This window comes from Gigantopelta aegis, chromosome 6 (genome assembly GCF_016097555.1).
Source record: "Gigantopelta aegis isolate Gae_Host chromosome 6, Gae_host_genome, whole genome shotgun sequence".
NCBI lineage: Eukaryota > Metazoa > Mollusca > Gastropoda > Neomphalida > Peltospiridae > Gigantopelta > Gigantopelta aegis.
Genome location: NC_054704.1, coordinates 76,678,545 through 76,700,993, shown reverse-complemented (window position 1 = coordinate 76,700,993; position 22,449 = coordinate 76,678,545). Strand labels below are relative to the sequence as shown.

The following is a 22,449-nucleotide window of genomic DNA, read 5'->3' as shown; positions in this document are numbered from 1 at the left end:
GTGGGTTTCCCCTCTATATCTGTGTGGTCCTTAACCATATGTTTGACACCATATAACTGTAAATAAACTGTGTTCAGTGTGTCGTTAAATAAAACATTTCCTTCCTTCTTTCCTGTTTATCAACAAACAATAAACACATGAAAGGTATGTGTATATTTATTAAAATACACAGGATCATCGTCTCATTTCCTAGATGTCGAGGGAAGAGAGAGTGTAAAAAGCTTCTATAGTTCTTTGATGTACTGATCACAAAATGCAGCACAATTTTTTTTGTTTAAATGTCACTTTCAATGAAATGTTCAATAGATTAACAGATTAAAACTGGTTTGATTACTCTTGTATTCCCCACTGGTTCTGAAAAAGAGAAATATATTTTGTGAACATTAAAAACAAATTGACTATTAAAATCAAATGGATGAGAATGAAAATAATGTACATAGAATAAAGTTTTACAGTTCTCAGTTCGCTTCCATTGTTAAAGTTTCCATCTAACAAAGCCTTTATCGCCAAACAAATAATATTGAAAATGAGAACATCCAAATAACAAAAGACATTACTAGACCACTAAACTGACGTGTGAACAAAGCTTTGGGAAATTATCTTGAATAATTTGGGAGTTATGCTTTGGAAACAGTGAATGAAAACTGAATTTGGTTATTCTGTCTATTAATTCAATTTTGACCAAATTATCAGGCATAATCCTGTTTTTCTCAAGTCATGATACTATGATAATTAAGCATTCTGAGAGTAAAGCAATACATAACCCCTACCCGACCCAACACATTTCTGCTTTAACTAAGTTCAAGGTCCATACTTCTGTAAAAATAATGGGTAAATCATTATGAAAATCAAACTGGATCTGTAACTGTACATACTAAGCCTATACGCAAAATGTCAGCTCAATATCTTGAGAAATTGTAAAACAACAATTCTGAAAAACTGTGACAGACGGACAGGACGATGGAGGCAAAACTTATAGTCACCTTCGGTGGGACCAGTAACGGACAATCTAATTAAAATTAGCTCCACTATTACATGTGGATCTAACACCAGCCAGTTGAAGCTCATGTCCAACAATCAAAACCTTACTTGAAGAATCCTGCCAGTGATTTAAAAATAATTTGAAAACATTCCGAATTATCCTGAGGGTATACGGTATGTTTCATGTGAATTACGAATGCCTTATTTAGACCAGTAGAACTAATTTTAATCGGATTGCTAACAACACTGCGTAGTCCCCAATGTCCAGGTAACATTTCGTCTGTAAATAATAATTTAAATATTGACCAATCACACTTCGCCTTTTATAATGTTATTTGGGAGCATACAAATTCTAAAAATATCGGGCGAGTCTATTTTAGTGGCAGTACAGCGAACCATACCAATACGTACGGGGTGGGTTATCAGTCTTCAATTTTACATTAAAAATTATTTATTTATTTATAAAAAATTTTTTTTTAAATCGGTCTTCAGTTTTACATTACAAATTATTTATTTTATAAAATAAAACATGTTTTAAGGCATTCGTAATTCACACGAAACATGTCGTATACCCTCAGGATAATTCGGAATGTTTTCAAATTATTTTTAAATCACTGGCAGGATTCTGCAAGTAAGGTTTTGATTGGTGGACATGAGCTTCAACTGGATGGTGTTAGATCCACATGTAATAGTGGAGCTAATTTTAATTAGATTGAGTAACGGACTAAAAATATTCACAAATCATTACTATAATGTTAAGCATAAATACTTACATCTTGGTGCTTAATGCCTAGTTTCTTCTCTATATTTCCTGCTAAAATCTGTGAGCGAAAAGCGAGGTTTTTTGTCTTCTCTATAACTTGCTGATACGGAGACACAGCCTGGGCTCCCATCACAACATGACCCTGAAAGAAAAATATTAATCATAATCAAGAGGGAAAATAACTTGATCTTGAAGGGTAAATATTAATCACCAAAGCTGGGTGGTGGGTGGTGGAATAACAGACCATGAAGCTGGAGAAAAATAATGACCTAGAAGGGCAGATTGTAATCACTTAAAGCTGTGGGAAATAACATGACATTTTGCTGAGATTGATGAACAGTATTTAATTACAGATTTGTAGCAAACATCATTATAAGGGAGATAACTCTCTAAACAAAATACAGGTGTATATATGTACTAGTTATTGAAATTGTCTCCCTCTAGATCAAATTCACTCTAAATGCAACTCAAAAGCTGGAAAGCAAACAAGACATAATCTTTCTGGGGGTTTTTCATTGAAATATTGTATTATAACACTGTTTATGTGACTGGAAGGAAGGAAGGAAATGTTTTATTTAACGATGCACTCAAAACATTTTATTTATGGTTATAAGGCGTCGGACATATGGTCAGACCACACAGATATTAAGAGAGGAAACCCACTGTCGCCACTTCATGGGCTACTCTTTTCGATTAGCAGCAAGGGATCTTTTGAATGCACCATCCCACAGACAGGATAGCACATACCACGGCCTTTGATATACCAGTCATGGTGCACTGGGTGGAACGAGAAATAGTCATTTATGTGACTGATGATTGAAATTAATTAATTTATTAACTCTTAAAAATGTTAGAGAATAAAATACAAACCAGCTTCGAGTCGATTTTTGCGTCAAGACGAGCATTCCTAATAAGATTAACAATCCACCGCTCCGCTTCGTCCGGGGTCATGTTCAGTTTCTCAGCCAACATACTGTTGTAAAATATTACAAACACACATAAAACTAACAATTCTCTACTTGCCTATTATAAACTGATTTGCTGTCATTCATAGTTGACCTATGGATGTTCATCTTGGTGCATGATAAAAAAAATATACAAATTAACATATTAATTTTCTAAAACAAAATTCTTGATTAATCTACTTGCATCTAAAGAAAAAAAATAATAATAATGTGAACGTTTTGTTTATCGACACCACTAGAACACATTGATCTATCAATCATCCGCTACTGAATGTCAAACATGATAATTTCCACATATAGTTTTAGAAAGGACACCCGCCACATTTTTCCATTAGTGGCAAGGGATTTTTTATACGCACCATCACACAGATATCATAGCACATACCACGGTCTTTGATATACCAGTCGTGGTGTTTAACATGGACGAAGATGAAAATTCATGGATGCAACTTTAAACAAAATTTTATAGATCAAGGACTTACATTTGAGGAGAAATGAAGGTAAATCTTCATTAGACTAATAGTAACATATCTTCATTAGACTAATAGTAACATGAAAAACTTAACATAAAGATAAACCCAAAAGCAGCCCAAATTCACTTATACACTAAAATACTGATAACAAGAGGAATGTTACAAAAATATAGCTGTGATAAATCAGCGCCCTCAAAAGTACCCGGTCTCCGGCGGCAAATCGCCGCCTGAAACAGCTTTTGCTGCCGCCTACTTTTCGTTGATGGTAAAAAAAAAGTGCTTTCTCTTCTTTAATAAAGTCTCCTACAAAAGTGATCCAAACAAGGCCCCCCGCTTTGCCCCTTGCTATCATCACTGTTGTAGCCTGCTACTTCTTAAACTATTGAGGGCGCTGATAAATAAAGTACTTTATGCGAACAACTTTTAAAAAAGTAAAAAATTCAGTTACTTTTTTTATATTATTTAGCAGGACAACTGTCATTTTGCTGCCTCTAAGTTCAAGGCATAAGAAATAACATAATACTGTAATGCTAATATTTCACTGTTTATATTCTGAATAGCTACCGAGGTTTGTTACAACAATACTTACTTTATGCTAATACACTCGTGTATTCTGCAGAACGTCTCAAAGATCAACAGTCGAGCATTTTCAATGAAGTCATCCAAACAAGCTGTCAGGAAGAAGTCATTGACCAGAACCTGAAAAACAAGATTATTTATTCAAAAAGTTTGAACCTTTTAAGAAAAACAATCCAACCAAGTACAGTTTATATGGACTTCTTGAAACATCCCAACAGTAACTCCTACAATTGACCACAGCAATCAGCAATGTCATAGAGATTGCTGTGGAGTCTTTAATTATCCAAAGCACGTTTTCTGCCTTGGACTATATTAAATTTTTGCCATTAACATTTTCTTAATTACAGGGGTTGCAGCAGCTATAAAATGACCATTATATCACTCACCCATTCACTTACATACCTACCTACTCACTCACTCTCCATTTACTCACATATCCACCCACTCTCCATTTACTCACATAACCACTAACTCACCCGTTTATTCACATACCCACCAACTCACTCATTTACACACATACCCAACCACCCATTTACTCATACCCACCCATTTACTTACATACCCACTCACTCACCTACTTATCCACACACACTCACATTTACTCACATACCTACCCACCATTTACTCGCATACCCATCCACTCACTCATTTACTCACACACCTACCTACTCCAGAACTGCCAACCCCTAGCCACAAGTGAGAGTAGCATTCATGACAAGCTGAGCATAGCAAATGTCATTTGAGCGTAGCATGACCGAATGTCATAAACAGCAGCAAAAGAAAACACCAATTATAACTTTGAACACAAAGATGCATTATTTATTCTGTTAGCATCACATTAGTTCTCTTGTATTTCAAGTTACAGCAGTTCTCTGTACCTTTGTGATGACTTTCTTCTTTTATCGGAGTGATCTCCACTATCATCAGCTTTTCTTTTCAACATGGTATTATTTTTAATGGAAGGAGTTGAAAGAAACTGCTATAAAAACTTTCAAAAACAGATCCCGTTACAAATGAGTCTTTCTGTTTTTCAAACGCAAATGGTCATTGGTTAATAATGCAGACTACATCATAGTAACTGCAAAAGACTGGGACATGCTATTTTTAGCACAGATAACGCTTGTCGTCGGTTGAGGGATACGGACATACCCGAAATGTAACGAATGTTGTCAAGTAAGTCAGGCAATTTGAACAAGATTATGAATGACCAGAATTATTTTTTTTAAACAGCATCAAAATGCAATAAACTCAGAATTAACTGTTAAATTGTGCAATGATGTGATCAATACTAAATTTGAATGCTTATATTCTTATTTCAAGTTAAAATTAAAATTACTCTATTCCTAACTGGCACACGTTCACATGCAATTTTCTATATTCACGGCATGCAAGTGTAACATAACTAAAGAACAGTTATTTGAAGGTTTTATAGTATGCGACACTGGGGTCGGCCTACAGTAAAACTATATATCTGTTATTGAATACATCCTACTATAACTGTTTTACAATGGTTCTTAATCCACAAATTATACTTTTATATGTTGGGATAAAAAAAATAAAAAATAAAAAAAGCCACAGAAATGAGGAATTAAGTTTTTAGTTACGTCCAATTTTTAGTATAACTGCCAGAAATGGCCCGCTTTTCAACTGTACTCTGTAGACCTATAATTTGCGATAAAAATGAAACGTATACGCTTGGCAAATAAAACATAATAGAAACGTTGGCCAATTACACTAATCATCCAGTTATGTTTATCTGTTGCAAAAGTTATTACTGATTTTCATTAGCGTATCATACTGGATTTTTTTCAACTGGGCGTAGCAATTTGGACATGAACATAGCAAACGTCAACTAAGCATAGCAAACTACGCCCAAAGCGTAGCAGTTGGCAGCTCTGCTAATCACTCATTTATTCACATACCCACTCGCCTACTCACTCTCTCACATACCTATCCTCTTACTCACATACATACTCACTCACTTACTAATACTATCTCAGTGAAAGACTTACCGTTTCACATTCCCGCAGTTTTTTCTGTGCTCCATCAAAGTCAAAGTTGACGTACAAACATTCCACAAACTCTGTGATAGGGTCTCGGTATGTGTAGCTTTCCTAAGGAAGTATGAAAACAATCAATATCTTTGAAGCATGTTATAGGTATTTATATCAGGTCATAGTCATAATATTACAAAACTAAGCAATTTCCTAAACAAAACATAAAATTAAAAAGCTTAAATGTTAATAAATTGGAAGGCTGATATAGTATAAACACAAAAATTTTGTAATGTTTGCTATGTAATGAATACTTATATATAACTAGTTGGCAAAAATGAATGGATGAATAACTTAATGTGTAACAACACCCTTTCACAAAAATATCTCAGGTTATTGGCTGACAAACAAAGATAAATGCATGGAAAATGGATGACAAACAAAACATTTTTTAATAATTATTAACCAAAATTCAGATCTGTGTTACCAAAATCATGGTTAATCTACACCATAAAACTATAACCTTTAATGATAAGGATATCACTATATTTTATTCCTGACCTGCTGAATGACTTTGACGAGATCTTTTAGCACGGCCTTCCTGCGACCCTTGTTGGTGATCACGGCTGTCGTCAGGTATCTCAGAATGTGAGGACACATCGTCTGAATAGCATTCAAATACCTGAAAGATAAACAAATGTCAAAAAATTAATTTGAACACCATTTAATTATATTCAAGAATAATCTACATTCTAAAATGAATCATACGAGTCATTAGGAGCAGGATGTAGCCCAGTGGTGAAGTGTTCGCCTGATGCGCGGTCAGTCTAGGATTGCTCCCCATTCCAGCCAGTGCACCACGACTCGTATATCAAAGGCTGTGGTATGTGCTATCCTGTCTGTGGGATGGTGCATATAAAAGATTCCTTGCTACTAATGGAAAAATGTAACATGTTTTCTCTTTATGATTGTGTCAAAATTACCATATGTTTGACATCCAATAGCCAATGATTAATAAATCAATGTGCTCTAGGTGGTGTCACTAAACAAAACAAACTTCTTTTTTTATGTCATCAGAGCCCTCTTTTTTATTTTACTTCATCTAAAACTTTTACTGAATTTAGATGACCAAGGTTCAGACGGGATGTATGAATAAAGAAAGAAAGAAGTGTTTTATTTAACGATGCACTCAACACATTTTATTTACGGTTATATGGCATCAGACATATGGTTAAGGACCACACAGATTTTTAGACGAAACCCGCTGTCGCCACATAAGCTACTCTTTTACGACAGGCAGCAAGGGATCTTTTATTTGCGCTTCCCAAAGGCAGGATAGCACAAACCATGGCCTTTGTTGAACCAGTTATGGATCACTGGTCGGTGCAAGTGGTTTACACCTACCCACTGAGCCTTGTGGAGCACTCACTCAGGGTTTGGAGTCGGTATCTGGATTAAAAATCCCATGCCTCGACTGGGATCCGAATCCAGTACTTACCAGCCTGTAGACCGATGGCCTAACCACTACGCCACCGAGGCCGGTGGATGTATGGATAAAAAATATGCCCAAAATTTGGATATAAGACTGACAACTCCAACACCATAATCAGAGCGAGTGCAAATGAGACAGATAGACACATTATTATAAGAAGGTCTTTGGACCAAGATCTAATTATATACATGCAATCAAATTGCCATACATTTATAAATTTGATACTGGGTCTAGTGTTGGAAAAGAAATCTTCTTTTTTAATTAGCAACAAGAGACTAAAGCACTTTTCAAGACACAAAAGAACATACCACAACTTTACATTGAAGAACATTTTTATCACTTTTTTTTTTCTCATTTTATTTATAAAACTTAATCGAAACTCTGAACATAATTCATTTTCGCCCATAACTCACATGTGGACTGATCTCAATATCACAATACCCAAAGAAATGAAAATACTAGACATGGAACACAGGTTGGAATGGGAAAATAAGTGAGCAGGATTAGCTCTAGACCATTTCATTGTTATGTAATTACTCCAGCATTAGCCATTGATTAAAAAGGTTTACTCACAGCGGCTGGTAGAGAAACATGTCGATGATGAGATCACGACCCTTCTGGTGGTTGAAGAACACAAACAAGCTCCAGTGAATCAGCCACGTCCTCTGTTGTAGAGACTGCAGTGCCGACGCAAATGTCTATGGAAAACAAACACAAAACAAAATATTATCAATTAACAGTTAATGAAGCGCAAAGTTTCACACATAATCATTATCATGTTGTTCTAACATTATATGATGATAATTATGTATTACTCTTGTTAATTTATACATTTAGACCCTGGTTACAAATATTTATGATAAATTTATGATGAAGTTACTTGGATCTACATCTTTAACAAAAGGAAAGTTTACTTAAAGACATCGTAGCTCATTTTTAAACCATGGATGTATAATGTTTAACTTATGGTTATTGTGAATGTGACATAAATTTGCTTTAGATAGTAAGAGGAGATTAACCATTGTTGCAACTAGATCATTCCTACAAAACAGGAGCAAGAGATTATTAATATGCACAGTGATGACAGCACATACCAAAGCCTGTGGCATATGAGTCGTGGGGCACTGACAGGAATAGGAAAAACCTAAAGCTGCCACAAATGGGTATCAAACACAAGATATTCTGGGGAAGACGTACACCCGTGGATGACATCCCGATTTATGGCATCAGCAGAACTACAACTGTGATGCAACCGTTGAATCCAGAAGAAGAAAATTCAAGATGTATCATCAAAGTATTACATAATCCAAGATTACTCAGTGATTAATACAAAATGCAGTGGTATGTCTATTGTTGATGGAAGGCTTTCAACTCCTTAATTGCAGTGAATGTCGAACCACTCACATTTGAATCAATGATATCTTTCAATCTCTGAAGATCTTCCAAGGCCACGTCCCAGTTCTGCATGAGAATCTCAGAGGCCAGCTTGCCCCATAGTGCATTCAGAAAGTTCTTGTCCGTCGGTGGCAGCTGAAATTAACCAAATTATACATAAGCAAAAAAATATAATTCAGATCAAAACCATCTATTAATCTGACGCCATATAACCGTAAATAAAATGTGTTGAGTGCGTCATTAAATAAAACATTTCTTTCCTTCCTTCCATCTATTAAAGACAAAGGGAACTGTTTCAGAAAGTCCTTGGCAGTCAGTGGGAAGTGATATTAACCAAACTGTACATATTAAGCAAACAAAATATGATTTAATTAAAACCATCTACTAAAGACAAAGGGCACAGTGAATTCAGAAAGTTTTTGTGTAGCTGATATTAACCAAATTATACATAAGCAAAAAATATAATTCTGATCAAAAACATCTATTAAAGACAGAGGGAAGAGTTTCATAAAGTCCTTGGCAGTCAGTGGGAAGCGATAGTAACCAAATTATACATCATAAACAAACAAAATATGATTTAGATCAAAACCAAGGAAAAATAAATAGATCAAACCATCTATTAAAAACAAAGGATTTTGGTTATTAATTTTTATTAATTATTGTGTTTATACTCTGTTTAAGGTCTACAATTAGTAGTACAAATTTCTTTTAGTTGAAAAAAGATTTTCAAACACAAAAACCAGGGTACATTATCTTCTGTATTATAAAGATTCAAGTGTAAATGGAGGAAACTTGGAGTGAGCCAAACCAGCGAAGGAGAATGATGACTCATTGGAAAATTTAAGCTACCCCATTGGATGTTGGGATGTTTCGGACCAGACTAATATCCCATGGGGAATGTGCCTTTGTTTGAGGTCAGGTTAAGTAGAAAAGAAACAGAACCTTAAAATGCACACTGACCAACACACGGACAAAGTAGAGATATTCGGCCGCTCCTGAGTAGTTTCCACATTCATACTGGAACTTGGCGTAGTTGTATAAGGTGTCGACCATATCAGACCGGAACTGTTAAAACAAAATCACAACAATTAATTGGAATAAAAAATATTTTTATTTTTATACCAGAACCCTTTGTTACCAAACGTATATTCATGTGCTGTTGACAAAATTTAATTGTCTACTTGTCATACCACTTACTAAATGCAGTGTTGGGAATCGGTTGGAATTTCATCGTTGGTCATCTTTATAATCAGTTTGCACCAACCGATCAACTTTCGGTTAGAATTATAACTATGTGTGACAAGACTTCAATTATTAGGATCCTGACCTATTGACTTGTTCATTGGAATAGACCTTACATATTGCTAATTTTACGTTTAAGACCTATTTAATATTTGTTTTCTTTTCATACACATGAAAACAATCTAAACTATGGGATATTTACATCAAATCCACCATTTAAACTGAAGCAAAAATTTCCATTAACATGTTCCATAACAATTTTTAATTAATCATTAGATTGGTAGGGTCTAACCGATAAATTTTCAGTTATAATTGATCACTGGAACATCACTAAGTAAATGTATAATTACGTTGTAAGAAATTCACTTTACTAATTGTCTCAACACCATGTGATATAAACACTAATATTTCTTTTCTTAGATCCAAAAATCATTTTAATCCATCCGGTCCTGCTTTTAAACAAATGTTTTGCTAGTGAACTAATATGAAATTTAAATAAATTTTAGTTTTGTTTAACGACACCTCTAAAGCACATTGATTTCTTAATCACTGGCTACTGAATGTCAAATATTTGATAACTCTGACTTTAAAGTCTTACTTCTGATTTGCATAAAAACTAAATTCATTAGTAGCAAGGAATCTTTATTATATGCACAATCCCAGTCAGGATAGCACATACCAAGGCCTTAGATATATCAGACGTGATGCACTGCCTGGAACCAGATGTTTCAATTGCATAAAATCTTAAAATACTATTACTTGCAGACTTGTAATATTCAATAGACCAAGTATGATTTTCAACAGGTTTTTTTTCACTTCCTCCCTCTAACCTTCATATAACAAAATCAGTCTATCAACCCCAAAAGGTTGGTATGACCTAACTATAGGTACATACATAACCAAAAGTAATTTGTAATGGTCTAAAAAAATAAACATACACAATACATTTAGCCTTAACAACTGTAAGGGACATATACATCATTTAAAAAAACAAAAGAGTTTATATCAGCTTCTAGTTTACAAAAGTCAATAGGAATTGATGTTTATGTATTAACTAAATATACTTACACCATGTTCTTTGTGGAGAAAGTCAAACAACTGTCGTCCATCTCTGAAAATTACAACAAAAAGCTTAGACTTATAATACAGTTTTACATGTCCCAGGGCTAACTCTGGGTCAACAGAAAATTTCGCCAAATTATCTATTAAACTTACAGAAAACAAAATATCAATTAATACTTAAAATTATTTCGCCAAATTAAAATAAAATTCACCAATTGTGATGTCCTGTAACTTCATCATTATTCAAACAAGGTTTACATTTATTTGTTTAAAGAATATTTATTATCGAACAGAACTTGAAAGTAAAAGGTGTAAAACAGTTTTGAGAAGTAACTCAAAAGCCTGAAGTGGTAAGTAAATATATTTGGTAGAAAATGTACCTTTCATGAAACTAAAAACAATGTAACAAATAATAAATACACTTTGAAAATAGTTCAATGAATATTTTGAAACAGATTTATGAAGAAAGTAAAATATATATTGATATCTATACATCAATTCTGCTTAATAACTTAACATAACATTTGGAAAGTATTTTAAAATCACAGTGAAACATCTATTGTGTAGTTTAATATTCAACGTACCGTGAGCTCTGAATTTGTCGTGCAACCTCTGAATCTTCAAAAATAGTGGTGATAATTTCTGTATCTGCCTGGAGTTTCTTTAATTGAGAAACAACCTGTTGCCTCTTTTCTTTCAATGCTACAAACATAAAGACATATTTTTTTATTGAAATATCCAGAGGATGAGTGACTGATTAAACGTGCGATTTTGTACATGTTAAGTTATTTGTAGGCAATTAATAATGAAATGGATGTGAAAGTCCCTAGTAGAAGGAAATGAAAACCACCATTGGTTTAGCCAGAAATCAGGAAGTAGATTTTCCTGTGCTCTTTCTATTTTTACTCTCTTTTTTATTTTGAGAAATAACTGTTTAACTTGGAAGCTAATTACAACTGTGATATGCTCAAATTATATGCAAAAACTATGCATAGAATCAATTAATTTATAGTTATTTATTTATTGGTACCGACTGGTAGGTTACATAATTTATAAGGGATGTTACCACTGCATGACATTATGTAACCCATTATGAAAATGTCAAAACAAATGTTCAATGCCCACCCACCTACCCCAAATGACATTCACAATTAAGTAGCCTAAAGTCCAAACTACATTGTTAACAAATTATTCTCCTACTATTAATTACTTTTCGATTTCCTCCACATTTTGTACAAACAAATGTGAAAAAAACATTACATTGAAATAGATGGCACATACTACGTTGTAACAGTGTTATCTATATCCACTTCATCAAGATCTCCCAGGACAAAAAGCATGTAATTTTTTGCCATCTGCCATTTTGCTTTTTTTTATTATGGAATATTCTTCAAGAGAGGTGGAAGCCTTAAGGTGTGTGATGTAATTAATATGACATCATAATGACTGCTTTATACCTCAATGCATGTCATGACCGTGTTAGATTACATCACATCCTTACACCCTTCTTGGAGAGTATTCCACAAAATAGCAAAATGGCAGCCTACATGCTTTTTGTCCTAGGAGATTTCAGCGAAGTCGATATTGGTGACATGGTTACTATCTAGTATGTGGAATCTATGTCACTGTAATGTTTTTTTCTGGACAAAATGTAGGGGAAATCTAACAGTAATTAAAGGTAGGAGAATAATCTATTGTAGTTGTTAACAATGTGGTTCAGACTTTAGCTACATTCTGTACACACACACACACATACTTTCAGGTACACTTGAATCTGGGTACAGCGTCTTGTGCACATCCATGGCAAAGTCCACCATGTTGGTGTTGCTGAGGAGTTCCAACTTTCCACATAACATTTCCTTTTCATCATGGAGCTGAAATAAAGATTCAATATCAATATACAAAGTAATACAAATATTAAAATAAGAAGAAACCAACATAAGCAAATACTTATTTCTATGAAAACATTAAAACTTAGTTTAAAAAACTAATTAAATGTTATAGCTTTTAATGTATACATCCCTAAAAGAGGTAAGTAAAAGTTCACGTTCATCCAAAATGTTCCATAATGATCAGTTTACAACCAATGAACTTCTTTTTTATTACCTTTTTGTACACCAATGATTTTGAGTACTTACAACTACAATTGGCCTGTAAACCATCATCCTTGCAGAATAAAATGAAAACAGTCGAGGACTTCTAATTTTGTAGACAACACTTTTTGAATTCTGTGCCCATTGAGCACTGGAACTCCTCAGAAACTGTTGTTGTGTTTTTGTAATCATATCAATGGTGGATTGTTACATGATATTATGATAATGCACAAGCCAACTTCAGCTCCATGATTTTGCTGACATGCAAACAATCATTCCCATGTAATCATGTTTATAATCATGTGATCGGTCCGCAATTAAGGGAGTGAAATTGGCACAATAATAACATGTGAAGGCATTGCATCTGGGTGCATTTTCAGTATTTATTACCATTTTAGTAAATTTTTTGAAAGCAAAACCAATATGTCGAATAATTCAACCTCATTTAAAGATTGTAGATTCACATCAAAATTGGTGGAAGTGTATTAATCATTAAAAACGTAAATAATAAAGCATGTATATAGCCCATACAAGCGAATATAAAAGCATAACGAATAATTTAAACTTATGCAAGCAAATATAATTTCCCTGGACACTTATTTAGCCCAATGTATTGAACATTAAAACAATATTTTAGCCTCTGTGGACGAGGATATAAGATGACACCCCTCCTCCCCCCACCTGTTTTGTTTGTACTTGCCTTGGTCATCACCAGCAAGTGTCAAAGGGGTTCGTTTTGTAATTAACTAGTATATAGAAAATTTTATGACTAACCAGATGCGCATTTTCGGGGTAATTTAGTGTTGTATATTGTGTCTGATTAATTTAATTTAATTTTTTTCCCAAGAAATGAAAGATAATTTTAAAAATATGTATTATAATTTTAAATAATAACAAATAAATAAATAAATTAATTAATTGTTTATTTTATTTATTATTATTTATTAATTAATTAATAATAAAAATAAATAAATAAAATAAAAAAGAATTATTAAAAACATTTCGATGAAATGGGTGGGGTGTGATTTTCGGTGTGGCATGCATGCGTGTTACGTCAGTAAATTATTAATCATGTTATCACACACATTTAACACCATAATAACTCGTATGTATATATAAAAATTTTTTAAAATAAAATAAAAATAAATAAGAGAAAAATATTTGGCAGTGTTAACTGCACCCCACTTCAACCCCATGTGATCACATCTGGAATATCCCAGAGCTAATAATAGTAAAAGCTAAATGTTGACATCTACTCTAGATCTAAGGTCAGCAGTGTTCTCGCTGCTCCATTTAAGCGGGGCGGCCCGCCCTACTATTGCATTTTGCCGCCCTCCTTTCACGTTCTCCGCCCTCCTTTCACGTTCTCCGCCCTCCTTTATTTTGCTGCGCCCCTCTTTATTTTCCAGCACCATACTATATTTTCCAGCACCTATTTCCGCTATTTCCAAATGCACACTTTTTTCCACATAAAAAAAAAAACAACGATCAGTCTGCACACTGGACATCAAAGGAAACGAGCAACGTTGTGTACAAAAAAGCAACTGACGAAACATTTACGAGTTACCGTAACATAATTTAATAGTATTTTTAACAGCCTCTATTTTGTCCCATACCTGTATCCATTTGTATGTTTAATAAAAACAATAAAAGTTATATTTTATTTGAGCAATGAAAACATTTTTATTTTTTATGGATTCGGCAATCTCCGACTGAAAACCCCCACTTATTTGGCATGTGATCAGAACGCTCACTCTATCTTTTGTTTCCACTAACCGTCGTCTGATATTTTGTCCTCAGTTACAGATATAATTGATTGTAACTGACGATTTTTACTTTCTGTCATTTCTGTCATTCTGTTTATTCAGCAGTTCTTGTAACATATTGTAAACTTTTCATTTTGGGGGGATATCACCGCTTATAAAATCAACGGAAGTGGTAGTGTTTAGCATTAAAATCATTCATCTTGGGTGCCAAATAATATATACAACGCCACTACAAAAACGATCAATTCATTTGTGGAAGATGGGAATAACCAAAAAACATTTCGACAGCAGGGGGATCACACAAACGTCTTTTTTGTTTTTCGTATATCTTCAAATCTTTATTAAAATAATATTAAAACTTAGATCGGTTCAGCAAAATCGGTACTGCCAGTGAATATTAGACCGATAACATCTTCGGTTTAATTAAAAGACGAGTCTGCTTGTATTTCGTATAAACTTTTTGCAATCAAAATAAGGAGTATGTCTTTCCACAAAGTCTATCAACACACAACAACATGGTAACCACTAAGCCCCCCCCCCCCCCCCCCCGTTTTTTTGAAGGGTGTGGTGCTGCGCGGCCACCCTCCTTTAATTTTCACCCAGCAAGAACAATGGGTCAGTCTATCTTTTTTCAAAATGGTACACCATGTTTTATACAAACGTACATAATTGAAATACTTTTCAATATTTTAGGATGCATTCAGTAAAGTTTCACTTAATAACCATCAAAATTATTCACACTTGCGTGTGTTTTAATTTATTCGCTATGCTTTTGTATTGGCGTGTATAGGTGCTTTATTATATGTTTTTAATCATTCACAGATTTCCACTGATATTGATATGAATATACAATCTTTAAATGAGGTTGAATTATCAAGAGTCATAACACCTGAAATTGCACCCAGCTGCAATGCCATCACATGTTATTGTTGCGTGAATTTCACTCCCTTAATGGCTGCCGTACAGTTACGCCATCTATCGACAACGTCATAAACTGCTGGGTGATAATAGAAAAACCTGTCTATATACGTGTGTTCTCGCTGCTCCATTTATCCACTCTGCTATTGCATTTAGCCACCGCTTTTATTTTTCTGCACCTCTTTATTTTCCCACATCCTGCTACATTTTACAGCACCCAGCTCCACTATAGCCTATTTCAAAATGCACACTTTTTTCACACACTGGAAATCAAAGGAAACGAGCTGTGGTGTGTAAGAAAACACAACTGACGAAAACCTTCAGTAGCTGCTTACGACAGTTACTGTAATGCAATTTAACAATATTTTAAACAGCCTCTATTGTGTGCCATACCAGTATCCATTTGTATGTTTGACACACACAATAAAAGTTATATTTTATTTGAGCTATGAAAACATTTGTTTCGGCAATCTGAGACTGAAAAAAAAAAACCCACTTATTTAATGCCAAATTTGTCATTCTTTCTTTTGTGTCCACTAACTCGTCTGATATTGTCCTCAATTGCAGATATAATTGATCGCAACTAATTATTTTTACTTACTGTCATTTGTTTATTAAGAAATTCTTAATAAAATATTAGAAACTTTTCATTTTTTAGGAGATATCACCGCTTATAAAACAGGGTATGCACTTGGGATTTTTTTTGACTAGCCAATAGGGCAACTCACAGCAACACTTTGACTCAACCTGTACAACTTTTGAATGGTCCGCGACCGAATTTCGTTTAAAAGAAAACTTACTTATATTGCACTTTAAAAACATGTTATCATATCATACAAACAATAATAACAACACAAAAGAAGGAAACAGAACTTGTTTAAATTATTACAAACTGTTGTAATTAAATTATAATTATTATGTTGTCACGGGACCCACACAATCAAACATCTGGAATGTTTTACCAATGCTCAGTCTTGGAATGAATAAGGTGCTTTTATGGCTGTATGATGAGGAATAAAAAAAATACTCAGCTGACAGCAATCTATACAAACAATAATCACATCCACTAGAGAAATAAAGACAACAACATCATGAGTGACCTGTCAAGAGTTCAGTTAATTTGAAGTTCCCACAACACTTGCATGTGCACAGGCAATGATAGCTGTTGTTGACATCATTGATTGGGTGTTTGGTATAGTAGACTCGGTATATTCCGTAAGAAACGAAACCATTCCAACACAATTTAACTTCAGAAAACCTTATGCTCGTAAAAAAAAAATCTTTCTGCAAAACACAGCATAGCAGAATGTGACGAGTTGTTCTGATGGTAACTAAATGGAAAGTAAAGACTGACATGGCCGAGGCATTCCGATTTTACCTACGAATACATTTACATGGCTGAGATTTTCCGAATACATTATCAAAACCGGCCGAGGCATTCCTAATGGTTTTAGACTGTTCAATAGACTGGGGAAGTGGTGGCTATTATGTCCTATATGAGTTTGGTTGTGCAGATACTAATAGGAAACCAGTTGAAAACAATAAATAAAAAATACTTTCCAATCTCTTACAAACATTAGTTATTTGCATTTTGATACATAATACAGTATGCAGAAATTTTCGGTAACCAGGCAGGCAACACGTGATAAGTTTTTGACTTTTGACGCTATTTTGACTCGCCATGGGCAATCGGGCAACCATGAAGTGCACACCCTGATAAAATCATTTATTTTGGGTCCAAATAATATATACACTGCTTTACCAAAACGAAAGTACTTTTTATCAGCTGGCGATATCAATATGATTGATTCATTTGATGAAGATGGAAATAAAAAGAACTAAAAAATGTTATCCCACATTAGGGAATCACTTTACAGGGACATACCCTAGTTTTTAAACACTAAGGCATATTTTTCACTATTAGAGCCATTTATGATCACTAAAATCAAAAATTATGTAAATTTTATTGTCTAGATTATCCATTTCCGTACAACCGAAGTGCTTCCGGTCATCCTGGTGCTTCTAATACCACAAAATGCATTTTTCATATTTTTTAAAAACACATGTGTAAGGCATTTTAGTCTATTTTTAAAGGTATTTCAATGTCACACTCTTGTTTCATTCCGTTGTATACAAATTTGTTACTGGTTTGTAAATTAATCAAACTTAGTGTCCATTTTTACCGGTTAAATCTAGGCTCTAGGTGGAAAATATGCCTTTGTGTTTAAAAACTAGGGTCTGTCCCTTTAAAAAAAATCTTTATTGTTTTTCAGATATCTTGAATTTAAAATAAATTAAAACTTTGATCAGTTCAGCAAAATGAATGCCCATGAATGTCAGACTGACAATATCTCCAGTTCCACTAATCATACAGAAAACTTAAAAGATAAGTCAGCTTCTTTGTACATACCAAATACTGAGGGCCAAAATAAGGTGTAGGTTTTTCGACAAAGTTTACCAACACAACAATATATGGTAATCAAGATTTCATTTTCATTTTGCTTTTCAGGGGTTGGGTTTTTTGGGGGGAGGGGGAGGTCATGCAGCCGCCTCCTTTAATTTTCACCCAGCAAGAACACTGTGTACTTAACTAAAATATTGTAGTGTATGTATTAATGATTAATATGTAAAATATTTGACATCAATAAACTTGAAAATTATCATTGAGAAGGTATTTAACTCGCTTACTCACTGTAACTCAGTGTTTGAGACAATCACTAGCCCTCAAAGAAACTTTGGCTAGTCATATTTATTATATACATAGCAATGAAATATATAGATCTACGGAAACCATAAAAGTCATATCCGGTGAAAAGTCATATTTTCACTGTATTTTAGCTACAGTGAAAATATAGAAGTCGTATTTACTTTTTTGTAAAAGTGCATGATTAAATTATCTCCCTTTGTCTCGGTTCTTCGTATTTAAATTTGATGATTACCAATGCATATGATCGTATATGAAAAATAAAAAACGTAATTTAAACAACTGTACCTATAAAAACGGGATACGAAGTGCAATTACGATAAAATATATAAAACAAATTGAATACGAAGCTAAATAATGATGACACATTGTAGTGTCATCGAGTGTAAGTGTAAGAATTTAACGGCGTTCGACTCGTTTTGTTTTTGTGGGAGTTTCTAGAAGATCGCTTTGTCAGGTATGTTTGCACCGCAGTATAGGAGAAGCCACGGTGACGTCACATGTTTTGATCACGTGGTACCGTGTGAGCGCTGGTAGGCAAGAAACCAGTTGACAATACTGGCATTAGTTGTAATGAACAATCGAATGTTTTTCCGTCAATTAAATCAGTGTAGACTACTGTATATCTTCGCCTGTAAGTCGATCTCGGCTATAAGTCGAGTCCCTAATTTCAAGCCCTGAAAACTTATGTTTTTTATTGACCCGTTTATAAGTCGACCCATGAAAAACAACGTATAAATAGTGAAGTATTTCTTATTTTCAGCACATGAGAACAATAATGTACAATATCTGAACAAAAGAAAATTATTTTACAAACTTCGTTTTTCATGTTTTGTACATCGCAATAATATTCCAATCAAACTACATAGCATCAAAACGAAATATTCCCTTAGTAGAGAGTGAAAGCTGTTTAACTGCTGTTACTGTATGGCACTGTACAGCATGGTTTTGTGCAAAGACAACAACTTTATTTGTAAACACCGACAACAGATCACTACGATAAAACTGAAAGTACATGTATCATCGGTTAATCACGTTTTGCCGCCATATTAATACATGTAAGGAGGATAACTCTGGAAAGTACACTGGTTTTTGTACCAAATGATGTGTGTCCCTATTGCTCTAGTGAACTGCAGAGATCAGTCTATTTTAAGGGAAAGCGCAGTAACATTCATGAAGTTAATCACTGACAAAACATTGTTTGAACAACCATTAATGCCAGTGACCAGATTTCAAAATAAACTCAGGCAACAGGTAGTTAGTACTGTTTACATTTTTGATATTAGTGATGACTGTTATTTTAACTAAGTGGACTGTTGTCTTGACATGTGAGTGAGATCGCACGCCTTTTCAAATAACCAAAACCATTATAATGCCAAAAAAAAAAGGTTATAAAAAAATAAATGTGTCAAATTAACATATTTGAGTATAAATACAGGGCATACTTCAAAAAAAAAAAAAACGTTTGTTTTATTTAACGACGCCGCTAGAGCACATTGATTTTTTATCTTATCATCGGCTATTGGACGTCAAACATATGGTCATTCTGACACTGTTTTTAGAGGAAACCCGCTGTCGCCACATAGGCTACTCTTTTTACGACAGGCAGCAAGGGATCTTTTATTTGCGCTTCCCACAGGCAGGATAGCACAAACCATGGCCTTTGTTGAACCAGTTATGGATCACTGGTCGGTGCAAGTGGTTTACACCTACCCATTGAGCCTTGCGGAGCACTCACTCCGGGTTTGGAGTCGGTATATCGATTAAAAATCCCATGCCTCGACTGGGATCCGAACCCAGTACCTACCAGCCTGTAGACCGATGGCCTGCCACGACGCCACCAAGGCCGGTAGCATACTTCAACAATAAAACTTGTAAAATAATCCCCAAAACGGTAATATTTTTGGGTGAAATTTTTTACCCTCTTATAAGTCGACCCCCCCAAGTTATAAAATAATTTTTGGGTGAAAAAAATTCGACTTATAGGCGAAGATATACGGTAGTTTTGATGAATGGTATACTGATGAAAGAGTACATGTATCTCCTCCATACAGGAGCCATGTAGAATAGCGTTCTCGTGCTACAAGCGGTAATTTAAGCACATTTTGGCCATTCTTTGCTATTCACGCTACGCTAGTTCGCTTTGTTACTAATGGCCATTATGATAGACTTCTGCCTACCAGATGCGCGCACATGCTGATACGTGACGTCACTTCCCTAAACACATGGCTTCTCCTATTGTTAAATAAATGTTAATAAAGATAAATTTTAATCAAATTTCTTTTTAAAAGTCTATGGTAAAGTAAATTTTCTGGCAAAGTTCCATAGGAAGAAATATATAATGACGTTACGTGTTTTCGATAAGATAAGTTAAAGATATTACCAAAGAGCGAAAGATATTGTCAAAAATTAGGAAATATGTATATAATAAATAAACCATTTCATGGTGTTTTTCTGAATACGATTTTTATGTCAACTCGTGATGTGTGAAAACCATATTTTCACTCATTGCTTCGCAATTCGTGAAAATATGGTTTTCACACATCACAGATGATCACTCATTGACATAAAAATCGTATTCGAAAAAACCCATGAAATAGCCTCTATGTATTACGTTTTTGTTAAAGAGATTATAAATGTTGAAATGTTTGTTCAGCTCTCCAACGAACGAGTACTCGGGCTACTTTAATGAACCAAGAACGAACCGGAAGTGACAAGCATGCCGATAATGGCGATATGGATGTATGCTTTAACACATTGAGGACATTTTAGATGTTTTATAAAAGCCACATTTTAACCCAAGCACATCATAGATGTATTACCTGTCTCACAGATAAAAATTCAAGCAAAGGGAACACTAAATGGCGGTCTAAATATTGACCCATACGCGTGGTCAAATCAAACTCCGCCATCGTTGGTTGGTTAGTGCAAACGACTTCCACTTCATCTTCGGAGCACCGGTGAACCTTATTTAATACGATAGAGAAAGTTTCTTGTGTTTAACGAAACCCCTAGAGCACATTGATTTATTAAACATTTGGTAATTCTGACAAATAGTCTTAAAGAGGAAACCCGCTATATGTTTCCATTAGTAGGAAGAGATCTTTATATGCACCATACAGGATAGCACATACCACGGTCTTTAATGTACCAGCTAGTCGTGGTGCATTGGCTGAAACCAGAAATAGCCCAATGGACCCACTGACGGAGATCCCGCCCCGGAGTTGATTACTGGCTATGTCAGAGGCCAAATCAGGGGTGGGCGTGCCCGAACCTAAGTTGAATAGGGGCACGTCAAAAAGTTCCCGCATTCCCGCATCAGTCCTAGAACAATTGCGCATCAGACGAGCACTTTACACCACCACCCCCACCCCCAACCTCACCCCCACTCCCACCCGCACCCCGAAGAACATTTCAACATTCAACATTTTTTGTGGGTTATATTTGTTGTATGTCTTCACGTAGAGTCTGGCAACTTCGAGCCGTAACACTTTTTTTTTCTTTCTTCTGTTTTTTTTTTACACTGCCTCCCCTGGAGACATTTGTTTTAATCGTGAGGAAGGGATATAATAGCTCACATTAGGTATTCGAAAATACAAGACCGACTTCGGTGGCGCCGTGGCAGGCCATCGGTCAATAGGCTGGTAGGTACTGGGTTCGGATCCCAGTCGAGGCATGGTTTTTTTAAATCCAGATACCGACTCCAAACCCTGAGTGAGTGCTCCGCAAGGCTCAATGGGTAGGTGTAAACCACTTGTACCGACCAGTGATCCATAACTGGTTCAACAAAGGCCATGGTTTGTGTTATCCTGCCTATGGGAAGCGCAAATAAAAGATCCCTTGCTACTAATCGGAAGAGTAGCCCATGCAGAGGCGACAGCGGGTTTCCTCTCAAAATCTGTGTGGTCCTTAACCATATGTTTGACGCCATATAACCGTAAATAAAATGTGCTGAGTGCGTCGTTAAATTTTTTTTTTTTTTTTTTTTTTTTTCAAAAATACAAATTCACAAACAAAAGTGG

General features: G+C 34.7%; 1 protein-coding gene across 1 annotated transcript; it reads right to left on the bottom strand.

The window, feature by feature from the left end:
* Positions 1 to 142: 142 nt before the first annotated feature.
* LOC121375195 (eukaryotic translation initiation factor 3 subunit E-A-like) lies at positions 143 to 21,373 on the bottom strand. The gene is made up of 13 exons (XM_041502490.1): positions 21,250 to 21,373; positions 12,703 to 12,820; positions 11,531 to 11,648; positions 10,953 to 10,995; positions 9,603 to 9,707; positions 8,652 to 8,777; positions 7,821 to 7,945; positions 6,317 to 6,437; positions 5,774 to 5,875; positions 3,772 to 3,881; positions 2,615 to 2,717; positions 1,755 to 1,886; positions 143 to 354 (listed from the first exon to the last, which is right to left on the bottom strand). The coding sequence occupies exons 1-13, from the start codon at positions 21,337 to 21,339 to the stop codon at positions 331 to 333; spliced, it is 1,317 nt and encodes a 438-aa protein (XP_041358424.1). The 5' UTR covers positions 21,340 to 21,373; the 3' UTR covers positions 143 to 330.
* Positions 21,374 to 22,449: the final 1,076 nt, after the last annotated feature.

Excerpts from the sequence above, each read along its gene's own strand:
- LOC121375195 (XM_041502490.1), bottom strand. The coding sequence starts at position 21,339 with ATGGCGGAGTTTGATTTGACCACGCGTATGGGTCAATATTTAGACCGC. Across the intron at positions 6,438-7,820 it reads ATGTTTCTCTACCAGCCGCT|GTATTTGAATGCTATTCAGA; the intron begins GTGAGTAAACCT and ends TTTATCTTTCAG. Across the intron at positions 1,887-2,614 it reads CAAAAATCGACTCGAAGCTG|GGTCATGTTGTGATGGGAGC; the intron begins GTTTGTATTTTA and ends TTTTTCTTTCAG.